Source organism: Rhinoraja longicauda, chromosome 3 (genome assembly GCF_053455715.1).
Source record: "Rhinoraja longicauda isolate Sanriku21f chromosome 3, sRhiLon1.1, whole genome shotgun sequence".
In the NCBI taxonomy this organism is placed as follows: Eukaryota; Metazoa; Chordata; class Chondrichthyes; order Rajiformes; family Arhynchobatidae; genus Rhinoraja; species Rhinoraja longicauda.
In genome coordinates, this window is record NC_135955.1 from 95,664,746 (window position 1) to 95,683,555 (window position 18,810).

Here is an 18,810-nt window from a genome sequence, read left to right on the forward strand (position 1 = left end):
ATGATCATATTGAATGGCGGTGCAGGCTCGAAGTGCCGAATGGCCTACTCCTGCACCGATTTTCTATGTTTCTGTTTCTATGGTAATGTACTATGTTTTTAACTATTGTACATATTGTATTGTATTTCTTTTCTCAGATGTCTAACAACATCAGGCTAAGGGACTGTCGATGAAAACTAGACTCTCAGCTAACTCGAGTACATTTACATTTGTCTGAATGTCAATTAATGTACATTGTCCCTTTTTCAAATAAATTGTTAACATTTCAAAAAACTGTTTTTTAAACGACATGTTTAAAATTGGATAAACCATTATTTAGCTTCAAGGAGGAACTTATATGGCAGGAACTTTAGAGCAGGTTTTCGAGTCATCGAATCATTGAGTCATAGTGGACCACAGCCACCCAGCACGCAGGCTGTTCTCCTTGTTACCGTCAGGCAGACGATACAGGAGTATGGCTGCCCGTACCACCAGACTTAAGAACAGTTTCTACCATCAGGCCATCAGGCTTCTGAACTCATAAACACATTTCACATCATATATGTTGATTATTTTAATATTGTCTTTTTACCTTACTAATGTCTTTTTTTATCTTATTTATCCTTGGAATATTACTGCTGAGGTGACCTGTTGTCTTGTCAAATACATTTCATTGTACCATTGACATGGTACCATTGTACCATAGCCTGTTGTGGTTCCCAGACCGGGAAATTAAGTCAGGCGACACGGATAATTCTTCGAGAAGTTAAAAGCCTTTATTTGCAAACAACGGCTGGAATAATCAGGAAGCCAACCACCTGACATAGAAACATAGGAACATAGAAAATAGGTGCAGGAGTAGGCCATTCGGCCCTTCGAGCCTGCACTGCCATTCAATATGATCATGGCTGATCATCCAACTCAGTATCCCGTACTTGCCTTCTCTCCATACCCCCTGATCCCTTTAGCCACAAGGGCCACATCTAACTCCCTCTTAAATATAGACAATGAACTGGCCTCAAATACTTTCCGTGGCAGAGAATTCCACAGATTCATCACTCTCTGTGTGAAAAAAAAGTTCTCATCTCGGTCCTAAAAGACTTCCCCCCTTATCCTTAAACTGTGACCCCTTGTTCTGGACTTCCCCAACATCGGGAACAATCTGCCTGCATCTAGCCTGTCCAACCCCTTAAGAATTTTGTAAGTTTCTATAAGATCCCCCCTCAATCTTCTAAATTCCAGCGAGTACAAGCCGAGTCTATCCAGTCTTTCTTCATATGAAAGTCCTGCCATCCCAGGAATCAATCTGGTGAACCTTCTCTGTACTCCCTCTATGGCAAGAATGTCTTTCCTCAGATTAGGAGACCAAAACTGTACGCAATACTCCAGGTGTGGTCTCACCAATGCCCTGTACAACTGCAGCAGAACCTCCCTGCTCCCCTCGCTCTGAATGCCAACATACATGAGGTAATGTAATCTTCTTTACATTACCTCATACCCACACTCCTTTCTTCAATCATTCATTTCTTTGCAGTCACCCGTCTGTCCCGCCACCATTAAATCCCATTCAGTAATTTATCCTTATCTCAAAGCTCACATCCCTTCATACTTTGCCACCCTTATTTCCCCGCTAGTCCATCCATCACACCCATTCATCACCCCAAGGCCTATGTCTTTCCTTATCTCGCCACCATTATCTTTCATCCAACACACAAAGTTACCCTAACCCTAAATTCAAAGAATGTCGAAACAGTTTTACAACGTAACAAAGTGTAAGGAATAGAGTCATAGAGTCATAGAGTCATAGAGTCCTACAGCACAGAAAGAGGCCCTTCGGCCCATCGTGTCCGCGCCGCCCGTTACCAAACACAGTCTAATTTTAATCCCATTTTCCCATATTTGGACCGTAGCCCTGAATGTTGTAGCATTTCAAGTGCCCATCCAAATGCCTCTTAAACGTTGTGAGTGTTCCCGCCTCCACCACCACCCCAGGCAGTGAGTTCCAGACGCCAACCACCCTCTGGGTGAAAAAGTTCTTTCTCACATCCCCCCGAAACCTCCCTCCCCTTACCCTGTATCTATGTCCCCTCGTTGTTGAACCTTCCACCAGTGGAAGAAGTTCCCCGCCATCTACCTTATCTATGCCCCTCATGATCTTGTACACCTCGATCATGTCCCCTCTCAGCCTTCTCTGCTCCAGGGAAAACAACCCCAGTCTGCTCAGTCTCTCCTCATAGCCGAGGCCCTTCATCCCTGGCAGCATCCTGGTGAATCTCCTCTGCACCCTCTCCAAAGCTATCACATCCTTTCTATAATGTGGTGACCAGAACTGTAAGCAAATGATGCACAACAGTGTAACAAGGAATAAGAAAGTGTAAGATAAAGCAAATGGTAAAGAATGTGGAAGCAATTATAATACGTCTTAATGTGTTACTGATTACAGCAGTTGCAATGTACTCAAGTATAAAGAATGCCTGCACTGTTAAATTTCAATGGCTAATAATGATAAATTAAATATAGCGTGGAAATAGCCCATCCAGCCCAACTTGCTCACAGCGGCTAACATGTCCCATCTACACTAGTCCCACCTGCCTGCATTTGGCCCATTTTGACTAAGAGAATTAGGCAGTGAAGGGATTAATGGGACAATGAACTTTCAGAATCCCCCCACTACCACCACATTCCTAATTGCCGTCAACCTTTAAGATTGTACATGTGCAGCTCCTGACAGTCTGCACACAACAGTCAATAATAGACCTCCTTTAATTTTTTTTAATTAAAAAAAAAAATTACAATTAAAATACTTTTGCACCTCCCCCAACCTCATCTATTGTATCCGCTGTTCCACATGTCAACTTCTCTACATCGGCGAGACCAAGCGCAGGCTCGGCGATCGTTTCGCTGAACACCTCCGCTCAGTCCGCCTTAACCAACCTGATCTCCCGGTGGTTGAGCATTTCAACTCCCCCTCCCACTCCCAGTCTGACCTTTCTGTCCTGGGCCTCCTCCAGTGCCATAGTGAGGCCCAGCGCAAATTGGAGGAACAGCACCTCATATTTCGCTTGACCCGAAAGGTCACCCATTCCTTCTCTCCCGAGCATTTTGTGTCTACCTTCGATTTAAACCAGCATCCGCAGTTCTTTCCTCCCTCCTCCGGCAGCTCGCTCGATACACCCGCCACCCTCTGTGTAAAAAATGTTGCCCCTCTCTGAGGATGACCGAGGACGTACCTCATCGATCTCGATCCGGAGTTGAGTGCCAGGCCGTGATCTGTTGCTGATCCTGCTGCCTTTGCTCAGTCCACTCTCCGGACGGCTTTCCAGGTCAGTACGTTGCCCTGTTACGAGGAGTGATAGCGCCATTTAGTTTCAGTTCAGTTCAGCATATTCTCACGTGTACCGAGGTCTGGTGAAAAGCTTTTTTGTTGCCTGCTAACCAGAAAGGCTGTATTTATTCACAAAATGCTGGAGTAACTCAGCGGGTCAGGCAGCATCTCAGGAGAGAAGGAATGGGTGACGTTTCGGGTCGAGACCCTTCTTCAGACTGATGTCAGGGGGGGGCGGGACAAAGGAAGGATATAGGTGGAGACAGGAAGATAGAGGGAGATCTGGGAAGGGGGAGGGGAAGAGAGGGACAGAGGAACTATCTAAAGTTGGAGAAGTCGATGTTCATACCACTGGGCTGCAAGCTGCCCAAGCGAAATATGAGGTGCTGTTCCTCCAATTTCCGGTGGGCCTCACTATGGCACTGGAGGAGGCCCATGACAGAAAGGTCAGACTGGGAATGGGAGGGGGAGTTGAAGTGCTGGGCCACCGGGAGATCAGATTGGTTAACGCGGACCGAGCGCAGGTGTTGAGCGAAGCCTGAGAAAGACTGTACATGATTACAATCGGTCCATTTACGGAGCATAGATATGGTATGGTGTTTGGTCAATGGTACTTTATTTGAATAGGTGCCGAGGTACAGGGAGATTTTTGTATACAGTTCAGTACAAGAATCACTACACATACTGTAAGACAATAGACAATAGGTACAGGAGTAGGCCATTCGGCCATTTTGAGCCAGCACCGCCACTCAATGTGATCATGGCTGATCTTCCACAATCAGTACCCCGTTCCTGCCCTCTCCCCGTACCCCATGACTCCGCTGTCATTAAGAGCTCTATCTAGCTCTCTCTTGAAAGCACTTAGAAACATCTTACATAAGCATCCCAGATACGGTACAAGTGTGTAGCTTTTTAGTTTAGTTAAACACAACGCTGTCGCGGCTTCAGTGGATGCATGAAACCTACCCAACATCTACCTAGAGCCAGAAGAGCTGTAGCCAGTCAAAAAGAACGCCTCAGACAACCAAAGGATGAAAGACACCCCCTACATGACCATCCTTTGCTACCTCAGCGTTTGAAATCACGCAGAGGTTTCCTCTCTTCTGTCCATCCCCTGGTCTGCAGAGCGACGTCCAGAAGGCTCAAACTCTGGGAAGAGCGACTGGAGAAATCTCCGGAAGACACTCACATGGCAATCGATCCCTCTGAGAAACTCCCACCAGGTTCCGACCGACCTTGGATAACCTGGCGCAGTCTCAACAGACTGCGGACAGACATGGGGAGGAGCAAATGTAACTTGCTGAAGTGGGGATATACTGAAGATTGGCCAAGAGTGTGTACACATACAAGGAATGTGCCTTGGTGCTCCGCTCGCAAGTAACAACACGAACATACAGTAAACAATTAAGAATCAAGCATAAAATATCAAAAACATAAAGAATACAACATTATGCTGGCATTGTGTTCCAGAAGCCCAACACCCTGTGTGTAAAAACCACACGCTCCACACATCTCCTTTAAACTTTGCCCCTCTCATCTTAAAGCCGCGTGAGTTTTCTCCGGGTGCTCCGGACTCCAAAGACGTACAGGTTTGTAGGTTAATTGGCTTTGGTATAATTGTAAGTTTTCCCAAGTGTGTGTAGGGTCAATAGACAATAGATAGACAATAGACAATAGGTGCAGGAGTAGGCCATTCAGCCCTTCGAGCCAGCACCGCCATTCAATGCGATCATGGCTGATCACTCTCCATCAGTACCCCGTTCCTGCCTTCTCCCCATACCCCCTCACTCCGCTATCCTTAAGAGCTCTATCCAGCTCTCTCTTGAAAGCATCCAACGAACTGGCCTCCACTGCCTTCTGAGACAGAGAATTCCACACCTTCACCACTCTCTGACTGAAAAAGTTCTTCCTCATCTCCGTTCTAAATGGCCGACCCCTTATTCTTAAACTGTGGCCCCTTGTTCTGGACTCCCCCAACATTGGGAACATGTTTCCTGCCTCTAATGTGTCCAATCCCCTAATTATCTTATATGTTTCAATAAGATCCCCCCTCATCCTTCTAAATTCCAGTGTATACAAGCCCAATCGCTCCAGCCTTTCAACATACGACAGTCCCGCCATTCCGGGAATTAACCTAGTGAACCTACGCTGCACGCCCTCCATAGCAAGAATATCCTTCCTCAAATTTGGAGACCAAAACTGCACACAGTACTCCAGGTGCGGTCTCACCAGGGCCCGGTACAACTGTAGAAGGACCTCTTTGCTCCTATACTCAACTCCTCTTGTTACGAAGGCCAACATTCCATTGGCTTTCTTCACTGCCTGCTGTACCTGCATGCTTCCTTTCATTGACTGATGCACTAGGACACCCAGATCTCATTGAACTCCCCCTCCTCCTAACTTGACACCATTCAGATAATAATCTGCCTTTCTATTCTTACTTCCAAAGTGAATAACCTCACACTTATCTACATTAAACTGCATCTGCCATGTATCCGCCCACTCACACAACCTGTCCAAGTCACCCTGCAGCCTTATTGCATCTTCCTCACAATTCACACTACCCCCCAGCTTAGTATCATCTGCAAATTTGCTAATGGTACTTTTAATCCCTTCGTCTAAGTCATTAATGTATATCGTAAATAGCTGGGGTCCCAGCACCGAACCTTGCGGTACCCCACTGGTCACTGCCTCCCATTCCGAAAGGGACCCATTTATCCCCACTCTTTGCTTTCTGTCTGTCAACCAATTTTCTATCCATGTCAATACCCTACCCCCAATACCATGTGCCCTAATTTTGCCCACTAATCTCCTGTGTGGGACCTTGTCGAAGGCTTTCTGAAAGTCGAGGTACACCACATCCACTGACTCTCCCCTGTCAATTTTCCTAGTTACATCCTCAAAAAATTCCAGTAGATTTGTCAAGCATGATTTCCCCTTTGTAAATCCATGCTGACTCGGAATGATCCCGTTACTGCTATCCAAATGCTCAGCAATTTCGTCTTTTATAATTGACTCAAGCATCTTCCCCACCACTGATGTCAGACTAACTGGTCTATAATTACCCGTTTTCTCTCTCCCTCCTTTCTTAAAAAGTGGGGTAACATTTGCTATCCTCCAATCCACCGGAACTGATCCTGAATCTATAGAACATTGAAAAATGATCTCCAATGCTTCCACTATTTCTAGAGCCACCTCCTTAAGTACCCTGGGATGCAGACCATCAGGCCCAGGGGATTTATCAGCCTTCAGTCCCATCAGTCTACCCAAAACCATTTCCTGCCTAATGTGGATTTCCTTCAGTTCCTCCATCACCCTAGGTTCTCCGGCCCCTAGAACATTTGAGAGATTGTTTGTATCTTCCTCAGTGAAGACAGATCCAAAGTAACGGTTTAACTCGTCTGCCATTTCTTTGTTCCCCATAATAAATTCCCCTGTTTCTGTCTTCAAGGGACCCACATTTGCCTTGACTATTTTTTTCCTCTTCACGTACCTAAAAAAACTTTTGCTATCCTCCTTTATATTATTGGCTAGTTTACCCTCGTACCTCATCTTTTCTCCCCGTATTGCCTTTTTAGTTAACTTTTGTTGCTCTTTAAAAGAGTCCCAATCCTCTGTCTTCCCACTCTTCTTTGCTATGTTATACTTCCTCTCCTTAATTTTTATGCTGTCCCTGACTTCCCTCGTCAGCCACAGGTGTCTCTTACTCCCCTTAGAGTCTTTCCGCTTCTTTGGAATAAATTGATCCTGCAACCTCTGCATTATTCCCAGGAATACCTGCCATTGCTGTTCTACCGTCTTCCCTGCTAGGGCCTCCTTCCAGTCAATTTTGGCCAGCTCCCGCCTCATGCCTCTGTAATCCCCTTTGCTATACTGTAATACCGGCACTTCCGATTTTCCCTTCTGCCTTTCCATTTGCAGAGTAAAACTTATCATGTTGTGATCACTGCCTCCTAATGGCTCTTTTACCTCTAGTCCCCTTATCAGATCAGGATCATTACACAACACTAAATCCAGAATTGCCTTCTCCCTGGTAGGCTCCAGTACAAGCTGTTCTAAGAATCCATCTCGAAGGCATTCTACAAACTCTCTTTCCTGGGGTCCATTTCCAACCTGATTTTCCCAGTCTACCTGCATGTTGAAATCTCCCATAACCACCGTAGCATTGCATTTTTGACACGCCAATTTTATCTCCTGATTCAACTTGCACCCTATGTCGAGGCTACTGTTTGGGGGCCTATAGATAACTCCCATTAGGGTCTTTTTACCCTTACAATTTCTCATTTCTATCCATACTGATTCAACATCTCCTGATTCTATGTCACCCCTTGCAAGGGAATGAATATCATTCCTTACCATCAGAGCAACCCCACCCCCTCTGCCCACCTGTCTGTCTTTTCTATACGTTGTGTACCCCTGAATATTCAGTTCCCAGCCCTGGTCCTCTTGTAGCCATGTCCCTACAACATCATACTCGGCGAGGACTCGGTGGGCTGAAGGGCCTGTTTCTGCTCTGTATCTGAGCTGAGGAAGGATATTCTTGCTATTGAGGGCGTGCAGCGTAGGTTTACTAGGTTAATTCCCGGAATGGCGGGACTGTCATATGTTGAAAGACTGGAGCGACTAGACTTGTATACACTGGAATTTCAAAGGATGAGAGGGGATCTTATCGAAACATATAAGATTATTAAGGGGTTGGACACGTTAGAGGCAGGAAACATGTTCCCAATGTTGGGGGAGTCCAGAACCAGGGGCCACAGTTTAAGAATAAGGGGTAGGCCATTTAGAACGGAGATGAGGAAAAAACATTTTCAGTCAGAGAGTTGTAAATCTGTGGAATTCTCTGCCTCAGAAGGCAGTGGAGGCCAATTCTCTGGATGCTTTCAAGAGAGAGCTAGATAGAGCTCTTAAAGATAGCAGAGTCAGGGGGTATGGGGAGAAGGCAGGACCGGGGTACTGATTGAGAATTATCACATTGAATGGTGATGCTGGCTCGAAGGGCCGAATGGCCTATTCCTGCACCTATTGCCTATTGTCTATTGTAAAGTAAACGAAATATATTATATATTTTGTGTCATCACAGAACTGTTTGCCAATAGCGAACAAATTTTAGTGCCACGTGGTTGGCCTCTGCAAGATCCTTTACAGTGCGTGTGTCATGCAGCACGTCACAGCTCAGGAGATGTTCCATAGTCTGGAGGCCCCGTCCACACTCGCAGTCTGCCGCATCTTCAGTGTATCCGTGGAAGCTGTGGAATTCTCTGCCTCAGAGGGCAGTGGAGGCCAATTCTCTGAATGCATTCAAGAGAGAGCTAGATAGAGCTCTTAAGGATAGCGGAGTCAGGGGGTATGGGGAGAAGGCAGGAACGGGGTCCTGATTGAGAATGATCAGCCATGATCACATTGAATGGTGATGCTGACTCGAAGGGCCGAATGGCCTACTCCTGCACCTATTGTCTATTGTTAAACAAATCTTTGTATTGTGTCAGAATCTGATGTGTAAAATCACAGTCTGTAGTCAGAGGACAGACTGAAGGGCTGAAAGTGATCAGACCCATATCTAGGCATGCACCAGCACCCAGTAGGGGTGGTCCATTCTCACGTACCACGTACAAATCCAGGATGTGGGCACGTGATTTGAGACAGTTGTCGATCACGCAGTAACAGATTTCAAACGAGACAGTCAGTCAGTCGACTCGCTTGCCAACGATGAAGGTTCAATCTCTGAGTTCTCACACCCGGTTCCCATGGTTGTACAAACCGCTGGCGAAAGTGCAGAGATTGATACACATGCTCTGTCTAATTCAGTGCACCATCAGCCAGATACCAAGGTCGCATTGCTCATTAATGGCGTTATTTTAAAAGGACACGAGGCCGCGGTTCCTGCCTCGCTGTACCACCGGTATTTTAACGCTGTCCATGCGGGTCACACGGGAGCTGACGCCACTGTTTCACGGGCGAGACGCATGTTTTATTGGCCTGGCATGGCCGAATACATCACCGAGAATGTGGCATCCTGCGCAGTGTGTAACAGTTTGGCACCTCACCAACAAAGGCATGACGCATAACATGATTGTGGATGATCAGCCATGATCACATTGAATGGCGGTGCTGGCTCCTGACTACGGGTGCTGTCGTGTGGAGTTTGTACGTTCTCCCCGTGACCTGCACGGGTTTTCTCCGGGTGCTTTGGTTTCTTTAGATTTAGAGACGCAGCGCGGAAACAGGCCCTTTCTGCCCACCAGGTCCGCGCCGACCAGCGATCCCCGCACATTAACACTATCCTATACCCACTAGGGACAATTTTTACATTTGCCAAGCCAATTAACCTACAAACCTGCACGTCTTTGGAGTGCGGGAGGAAACCAGGGGTCCCGGAGAAAACCCACGCAGGTCACGGGTAGAACGTACAAACTCCGTACAGACAGCGCCCGTAATCAGGATCCAACCCGGGTCTCTGGCGCTGCATTCGCTGTAAGGCAGCAACTCTACCGCTGCACCACCTAGCTTGAGGGTGAGAGGGGGCAAAGTTTAAAGCAGATGTGGGGGGCAAGTTTATTTTACACGGAGGGTGGTGGGTGCCTGGAACGAGCTGCCAGGGGTGGTGATGGAGTCAGTTGTGATAATAGCATTTAAGAGGCCTTTTAGACTGGCACATGGATATGCAGGGAATGGAAGGGAATGGATCACATGCGGGCAGAGGACATTAGTTCAACTTGGCATCATGTTCGGCCCACGGTCATCGCGGGCCGAAGGGCCTGTTCCTGTACTGTTCTGTTCTATGTTTAATCTTCAAAGTTCCCTGATCGAAAAGCAATTACTGAACATGCCCATGATCGCAATGTAGTGAAATGAAGTGTAGATTGTGTTCAAGCTTCGGCTGAACCAGTGTTGTATGGAATTTCGGTAGAACACCTGGTGGCACAATAGCAGCAGTAGAGTTGCTGCCTTACAGCGCCAGAGATCCGGGTTCCATCCTGACTACGGGTGCTGTCATGTGGAGTTTGTACGTTCTCCCCGTGACCTGCATGGGTTTTCTCCGGGTGCTTTGGTTTCTTTAGATTTGGAGATACAGCATGGAAACAGGCCCTTCGGCCCACCGAGTCCGCGCCGCCCAGCGATCCCCGCACACATTAACACTATCCTACACACACTTCCTACACACACTAGGAACATTTTTTACATTTACCCAGTCAATTAACCCACATACCTGTACGTCTTTGGAGTGTGGGAGGAAACCGAAGATCTCGGAGAAAACCCGCGCAGGTCACGGGGAGAACGTACAAACTCCGTACAGACGGCGCCCGCCTTCGGGATCGAACCCGAGTCTCCGGCGCTGCATTCGCTGTAAGGCAGCAACTCTACCGCTGCGCCACCGTGCCGCAACACTCCAAAGACGTGCAGGATTATAGGTTAATTGGCCTCTGTAAATAGCTCCCCCTCCCGTGTTTCGGGTAGAACTAGTGCCAACAGGTGAACTCTGGACGGCGTGGACTCGTTGGGCCGAAGGGCCAGTTTCCACACAGTGTCCCGAAACGAAAAACTAAGTGAGAATTTAATCGTTCCATTTCAGGAGACATGACAATAAAACTCCTTTGACTCTGGACTATGTGTTTTTTGTGCTTCAGTGTTACAGTTTGCTTGGTAACGGTCTGATGACATGCCGTGGGTCAGTTTATCCCAGTCAGTGTTAAATAAATGCCACTGAATCAATGCCAAAGGACTGACGGAACCCCCCCAGCTGAGTACCTCAGCCTCAGAACATGATGTGACTCTGGCAACGAACGGCAAGTCAACGAACAGCGAGTCCAGTAACTATTAGTGAAACAGGGCCCCAGGATCACATTTGGACATCTTCTGACTTAATAACAAAGGGTGGCACAGGGGCAGAGTTGCTGCCTTGCAGCGCCAGAGACCCGGGTTCCATCCTGACTACGGGTGCTGTCTGCACAGAGTTTGTACGTTCTCCCCGTGACCTGCGTGGGTTTTCTCCAGAAACTCCAGTTTCCTCCCACACTCCAAAGACGTACGGGTTTGTAGATTAATTGGCTTCAGGGTAAAATTGTAAATTGTCCCTAGTGTGTGCAGGGCAGTGCTAGTGTGTACGGGGATCGCTGGTCGGCGCGGACTCAGTGGGCCGAAAGGCCTGTTTCCGCGCTGTATCTCTAAACTAAACTAAACTAAACAGAGATGATGATGATAATACTTTATTCTCACATGGTTATTCTACCTTAGGTAGAGTGAAATTCTTTCTTAGAGTCACCACGTATAGGGCATCGAGAAAGTCACAAAAGTATTCACTATAGGTCTGTATGGTCCCTCTTCATTCTTACCCCCCCCCCCTCCCCCCCTCTCCACTAGGTCTCTCGACCTCCACAGCCTTCTGCGGCAATGAATTCCACAGATTCAACACCCTCTGACCAAAGAAATTCCTCCTCATCTCCTTCCTAATGGGACGTGCTTTTATTCTGAGGCTATGACCTCTGTTCCTAGCCTCTCCCACTAGTGGAAACATCCTCTCCACATCCATTCTATCTAAATACATTTTACAATGGGTAAGAGGCACGCACAGGAAGGGAGAATCAGAGAAGATATTTTGTTCTACTGCTTATAGTTGGTCAAAGTTGAAATGAGGGGTACAGTAGCATCTGAGGAAGTGTTCTCGACCCGAAACGTCACCCATTCCTTCTCTCCTGAGATGCTGCCTGACCTGCTGAGTTACTCCAGCATTTTGTGAATAAATACCTTCGATTTGTACCAGCATCTGCAGTTATCTTCTTGTAGGTACAGTAGCATCGGTCATAATGGATCTAGGATTTTCCACCTGCCATTTGGTCAGACATGCTGCTGATTTGATTTTTCTTTCATGTACTTACAAGGACGTTGCCAGGACTCGAGGTTCTGAGCTACGGGGAGAGGTTAAGCATCCTGGGACTCTTATACCCTGGAGCGCAGAACGATGAGGGGTGACCTTGTAGAGGTGTACAAAACCATGAGGAATATATATTGGATAGACACACTGAGTCACTTGCCCAAAGTAGGGGAATCGAGAACCAGAGGACATAGACAATAGACAAAAGACAATAGACAATAGGTGCAGGAGTAGGCCATTCGGCCCTTCGAGCCAGCACCACCATTCAATGCGATCATGGCTGATCATTCTCAATCAGTACCCGTTCCTGCCTTCTCCCCATACCCCCTGACTCCGCTATCCTCAAGAGCTCTATCTAGCTCTCTCTTGAATGCATTCAGAGAATTGGCCTCCACTGCCTTCTGAGGCAGAGAATTCCACTGATTCACAACTCTCTGACTGAAAAAGTTTTTGCTCATCTCAATTCTAAATGGCCTACCCCTTATTCTTAAACTGTGGCCCTTGGTTCTGGACTCTTCCAACATTGGGAACATGTTTCCTGCCTCTAACGTGTCCAACCCCTTAATAATCTTATACGTTTCGATAAGATCCCCTCTCATCCTTCTAAATTCCAGTGTATACAAGCCTAGTCGCTCCAGTCTTTCAACATATGACAGTCCCGCTATTCCGGGAATTAACCTAGTAAACCTACGCTGCACACCCTCAATAGCAAGAATATCCTTCCTCAAATTTGGAGACCAAAACTGCACACAGTACTCCAGGTGCGGTCTCACTAGGGCCCTGTACAACTGCAGAAGGACCTCTTTGCTCCTATACTCAACTCCTCTTGTTATGAAGGCCAACATTCCATTGGCTTTCTTCACTGCCTGCTGTACCTGCATGCTTCCTTTCAGTGACTGATAGGTTTAAGGTGAAAGGTGAAAGCTTGAAAAGGAGGTAGTTGAGGCGAAGACTATTGGAATGTTTAAGAAACAATTAGACAGGTAAATGGATAGGACCGGTTTAGAGGGATATGGGCCAAACTGGACATGTTGGTTGGTGTGGGCAAGTTGGGCCGAAGGGCCGAAGGGCCTGTTTCCACACTGTACGCCTCTTTGACTATGTGTTCTTAGAGTCACAGTCATACAGCATGGAAACAGGCCCTTCAGCCTAACTGAAGATAGATACAAAAAGCTGGAGTAACTCAGTGGGTCAGACAGCATCTCTGGAGAAAAGGAACAGGTGACGTTTCAGGTCGAGACTCTTCTTCAGACTGAGAGTCAGGACAGAGGGAGACACAGAGATAAGGAAGGGTAAGGTGTGAAAACGAGAGACCAAAGGGGATAAAGTTCAAGGAAAATATAGAACAGATTTTCTACATTTCTACGGATCCGTCCTATACATTTCGACTGTTTTTGACAGTTTAGATCAACTTCATCCTGTACCCCATCCCCTTTGATGTCTCGTTCTCACACCATACACTTCCTTATCTCTGTGTCTCCCTCTCCCCTGACTCTCAGTCTGGAAGAAGGGTCTCGATCGGAAACGTCACCTATTCCTTCTGACTCTCTGACTAAAAAAACTGATGGAGGGGTCGAGTCCCGAGACGTTGTCTGTCCGTTTCCTCCACAGATGCTGCCTGACCCGTTGAGTTCCACCATCACTCCAAGACTCCAGCATCTACAGTGTTCCGTGGCCTTACTCCCACCCTCTGCACCAGTTTATCTCCCAGTGTAAGTGGAGGATAGACACAAAGTGCAGGAGTAACTCAGCGGGAGAGGCAGCATCTCTGGAGAATTGGAATAGGCGACGTTTCGGGTCGAGACCCTTCTTCAGACTGAGAGTCAGGGGAGAGGGAACCAAGAGATATAGAGCCTTAGGGCAGTATAAGTACCTCTGTGTTAGTACCTCTCCTTGTTTCAAGGAGGAAAAAAAAATTCAGTCAGAGAGTTGTGAATCTGTGGAATTCTCTGCCTCAGAAGGCAGTGGAAGCCAATTCTCTGAATGCATTCAAGAGAGAGCTGGATAGAGCTCTTAAGGATAGCGGAGTCAGGGGGTGTGGGGAGAAGGCAGGAACGGGGTACTGATTGAGAATGATCAGCCATGATCACATTGAATGGCGGTGCTGGCTCGAAGGGCCAAATGGCCTCCTCCTGAACTTATTGTCTATTGTCTATAGGAAATTATAGGAAAGATGTCGACAAAATGGAGAGGGTACAGAGGAGATTTACTAGAATGTTGCCTGGGTTTCAGCACTTAAGCTACAGAGAGAGGTTGAACAGGTTGGGTCTTTATTCTTTGGAGCGTAGAAGGTTGAGGGGGGACTTGATAGAGGTTTTTTAAATTTTGAGAGGGACGGACAGAGTTGACGTGGGTAGGCTTTTCCCTTTGAGTGTGGGGAAGATTCCAACAAGGGGACATAGCTTCAGAATTGAGGGACAAATGTTTAGGGGTAACATGAGGGGTAACTTCTTTACTCAGAGGGTAGTGGCTGTATGGAATGGGCTTCCGGTGGAAGTGGTGGAGGCTGGCTCGATTTTATTATTTAAGAGTAAATTGGATAGGTATATGGATAAGAGGGGATTGGAGGGTTATGGTCTGAGTGCAGGTAGATGAGACTAGGTCAGGGAGAGTGGTCGGCGTGGACTGGAAGGGCCGAACGGGCCTGTTTCCGTGCTGTAGTTGTTATATGGTTATATGTTATATGTTATATGTCTATCTCTCTCACTCCCTGTGAAATACATTGCCATCGAGGGCTGTGGAGGCCAAGTCAATGGATATTTTTAAGGCAGAGAGAGATAGATTCTTGATTATTACGGGTGTCAGGAGTTATGGGGAGAAGGCAGGAGAGTTTGAGTTTTGAGTTTAGTTTATTGTCACGCGTACCGAGGTACAGTGAAAAGCTTTGTTGTTGCTTGCTATCCATTCAGAGGAAAGACAATGCAAGATTACAATCGAACCAATCATTCACAGTGTACAGAGATACATGATAAAGGGAATAATGTGAATGGCGTTTAGTGCAGGATAAAGCCAATAAAATCCAATCAAAGGACAATGCGGTTAGGAGGTGAGAGATAGATCAGCCATGATTGAATGGCAGAATGGACTTGATGGGCCGAGTGGCCTAATTCTGCTCCTATCACTTATGAATAGACAATAGACAATAGGTGCAGGAGTAGGCCATTCGGCCCTTCGAGCCAGCACCGCCATTCAATGTGATCATGGCTGATCATTCACAATCAGTACCCCGTTCCTGCCTTCTCCCCATACCCCCTGACTACGCCATCATCAAGAGCTCTATCTAGCTTTCTCTTGAAAGCATCCAGAGAATTGGCCTCCACTGCCTTCTGAGGCAGAGAATTCTACACATTTACAACTCTCTGAGTGAAAAGGTTTTTCCTCATCTCCGTTCTAAATGGCCTACCCCTTATTCTCAAACTGTGGCACCTGGTTCTGGACTCCCCCAACATTGGGAACATGTTTCCTGCCTCTAAACATGCCCAATCCCTTGTGAACTGATGAATGGCAATCATAATCATACTTTATCACACTTCACACTCATACTTTAGACAATAGACAATAGACAATATGTGCAGGAGTAGGCCATTCGGCCCTTCGAGCCAGCACCGTCATTCAATGTGATCATGGCTGATCATTCTCAATCAGTACCCCGTTCCTGCATTCTCCCCAGACCCCCTGACTCCGCTATCCTTAAGAGCTCTATCAAGCTCTCTCTTGAAAGCATCTAGAGAATTGGCCTCCACTGCCTTCTGAGGCAGAGAATTCCACAGATTCACAACTCTCTGACTGAAAAAGTTTTTCCTCATCTCCGTTCTAAATGGCCTGCCCCTTATTCTTAAACTGTGGCCCCTGGTTCTGGACTCCCCCAACATTGGGAACATGTTTCCTGCCTCTAAACATGTCCAATCCCTTGTGAACTGATGAATGGCAATTACAATCATACTTTAGACAATAGACAATAGGTGCAGGAGGAGGCCATTCGGCCCTTCGAGCCAGCACCGTCTTTCAATGTGATCATGGCTCATCATTCTCAATCAGTACCCCGTTCCTGCCTTCTCCCCATACCCCCTGACTCTACTATCCTTAAGAGCTCTATCTAACTCTCTCTTGAATACATTCAGAGAATCAGCCTCCACTGCCTTCTGAGGCAGAGAATTCCACAGATTTACAACTCTCTGACTTTATCACACTTCACAATCATACTTTATCAGCCAAGTATGTCATTGAAAGTAGGCATGCAGGTGCAGCAGGCAGCGAAGAAAGCGAATGGTATGTTGGCATTCATAGCGAGGGGATTTGAGTATAGGAGCAGGGAGGTTCTGCTGCAGTTGTACAGGGCATTGGTGAGACCACACCTGGAGTATTGTGTGCAGTTTTGGTCTCCTAATCTGAGGAAAGACATTCTTGCCATAGAGGGAGTACAGAGAAGGTTCACCAGATTGATTCCTGGGATGGCAGAACTTTCATATGAAGAAAGACTGGATAGACTCGGCTTGTACTCGCTGGAATTTAGAAGATTGAGGGGGGATCTTATAGAAACTTACAAAATTCTTAAGGGGTTGGACAGGCTAGATGCAGGAAGATTGTTCCCGATGTTGGGGAAGTCCAGAACAAGGGGTCACAGTTTAAGGATAAGGGGGAAGTCTTTTAGGACCGAGATGAGAACGTTTTTTTTTCACACAGAGAGTGGTGAATCTGTGGAATTCTCTGCCACAGAAAGTAGTTGAGGCCAGTTCATTGTCTATATTTAGGAGGGAGTTAGATGTGGCCCTGGCGGCTAAAGGGATCAGGGGGTATGGAGAGAAGGCAGGAATGGGGTACTGATTGAGAATGATCAGCCATGATCACATTGAATGGTGGTGCTGGCTTTAAGGGCCGAATGGCCTCCTCCTGCACCTATTGTCTATTGTGAACTGATGAATCGCAATTACAATCATACTTTATTACAATTACACAATCATACTTTATCACAATTCACAATCATACTTTATCACAATTCACAATCATACTTTATCACAATTCACAATCATACTGTATCACAATTCACAATCATGCTTTATCACAATTCACAATCATTATCACAATTCACAATCATTATCACAATTCACAATCATACTTTATCACAATTCACAATCATACTTTATCACACTTCACAATCATACTCATACTTTATCACACTTCACAATCATACTTTATCACACTTCACAATCATACTTTATCACAATTCACAATCATACTGTATCACAATTCACAACCATTATCACACTTCACAATCATACTTTATCACAATTCACAATCATTATCACAATTCACAATCATTATCACACTTCACAATCATACTTTATCACAATTCACAATCATACTTTATCACACTTCACAATCAGTATCACAATTCACAATCAATCATACTTTATCAAAATTCACAATCATACTTTATCACAATTCACAATCATACTGTATCACAATTCACAATCATGCTTTATCACAATTCACAATCATTATCACAATTCACAATCATACTTTATCACAATTCACAATCATACTTTATCACACTTCACAATCATACTCATACTTTATCACACTTCACAATCATACTTTATCACACTTCACAATCATACTTTATCACAATTCACAATCATACTGTATCACAATTCACAACCATTATCACACTTCACAATCAAACTTTATCACAATTCACAATCATTATCACAATTCACAATCATTATCACACTTCACAATCATACTTTATCACAATTCACAATCATACTTTATCACACTTCACAATCAGTATCACAATTCACAATCAATCATACTTTATCAAAATTCACAATCATACTTTATCACAATTCACAATCATGCTTTAATACAATTCACAATCATACTTTATCAGCCAAGTGTGTTTTGCAACACACGAGGGGATTTCGTTTTGCCACACAATGTTAACAATGAAAAGCCACAGGACACGTTTCAACACGGAACACACACTGACGGATAGGGACATAACTCACCGAAGACGGGCAGCCTGGGTCTGCCGGGGTCGGTGCCGAAAGTCACCTCCACCCCCTCGGGGATGTGCTGGAGTAGGTCCTGGCAGCCCCGCCTGGACCCTTGCCCTTGTCTGGGCTCGGTGTCCGGCTTGTCCCCGGCTCCGGCCCTGGAGAAGCCGCGGACGGTGATGGTGTCCGGCTCCCCTAGACGGGACAGCGGGTGCGGGATGTGTTGCAACCGCACTGAAGCGTGGCTTGGAGGTCTGCTCATCCCCACCATAGCTGACATCCTCATCCCCACCATAGCTGACATTCTCACCCCCAACCCACCCCAACCCAACCCCCCCCCCTCCAAAAAAAAACAACTTAATATATATATATCAAAATTTGTCAAAACCAAAAACTTCACAGTTTCAAAGAGGCAGCAGCATGAACTTTCCACAGGCTGCGTTGGAGAGGCAAGGAGTCCTGCCTCTGCATCAACACCAGAACGTTGCCACAGGCAACACACAGTAATAATCCCCCAAAACCTTCTGACCGAATTGGTTCTGCATTCAGAGAGCAAGCGAGACACTTCCCACACGCAGGGAAACGATAACAGAGAGCCTACAAACACAGTCACAGGTATTTATCCACAAAATGCTGGA

General features: G+C 46.3%; 1 protein-coding gene across 1 annotated transcript in view; it reads right to left on the reverse strand.

Moving 5' to 3' along the window:
* Positions 1-18,476, reverse strand: part of LOC144592277 (EF-hand calcium-binding domain-containing protein 6) — an 88,277-nt gene extending 69,801 nt beyond the window's left edge. The window contains exons 1-2 of the mRNA XM_078396806.1: positions 18,185-18,476; positions 3,210-3,316 (exon numbers count right to left, since the gene is read on the reverse strand). Of these exons, the coding sequence (XP_078252932.1) occupies positions 3,210-3,316; positions 18,185-18,476 (399 nt within the window). The remainder of the gene's footprint in view (positions 1-3,209; positions 3,317-18,184) is intronic.
* Between the last annotated feature and the right edge of the window lie 334 nt (positions 18,477-18,810).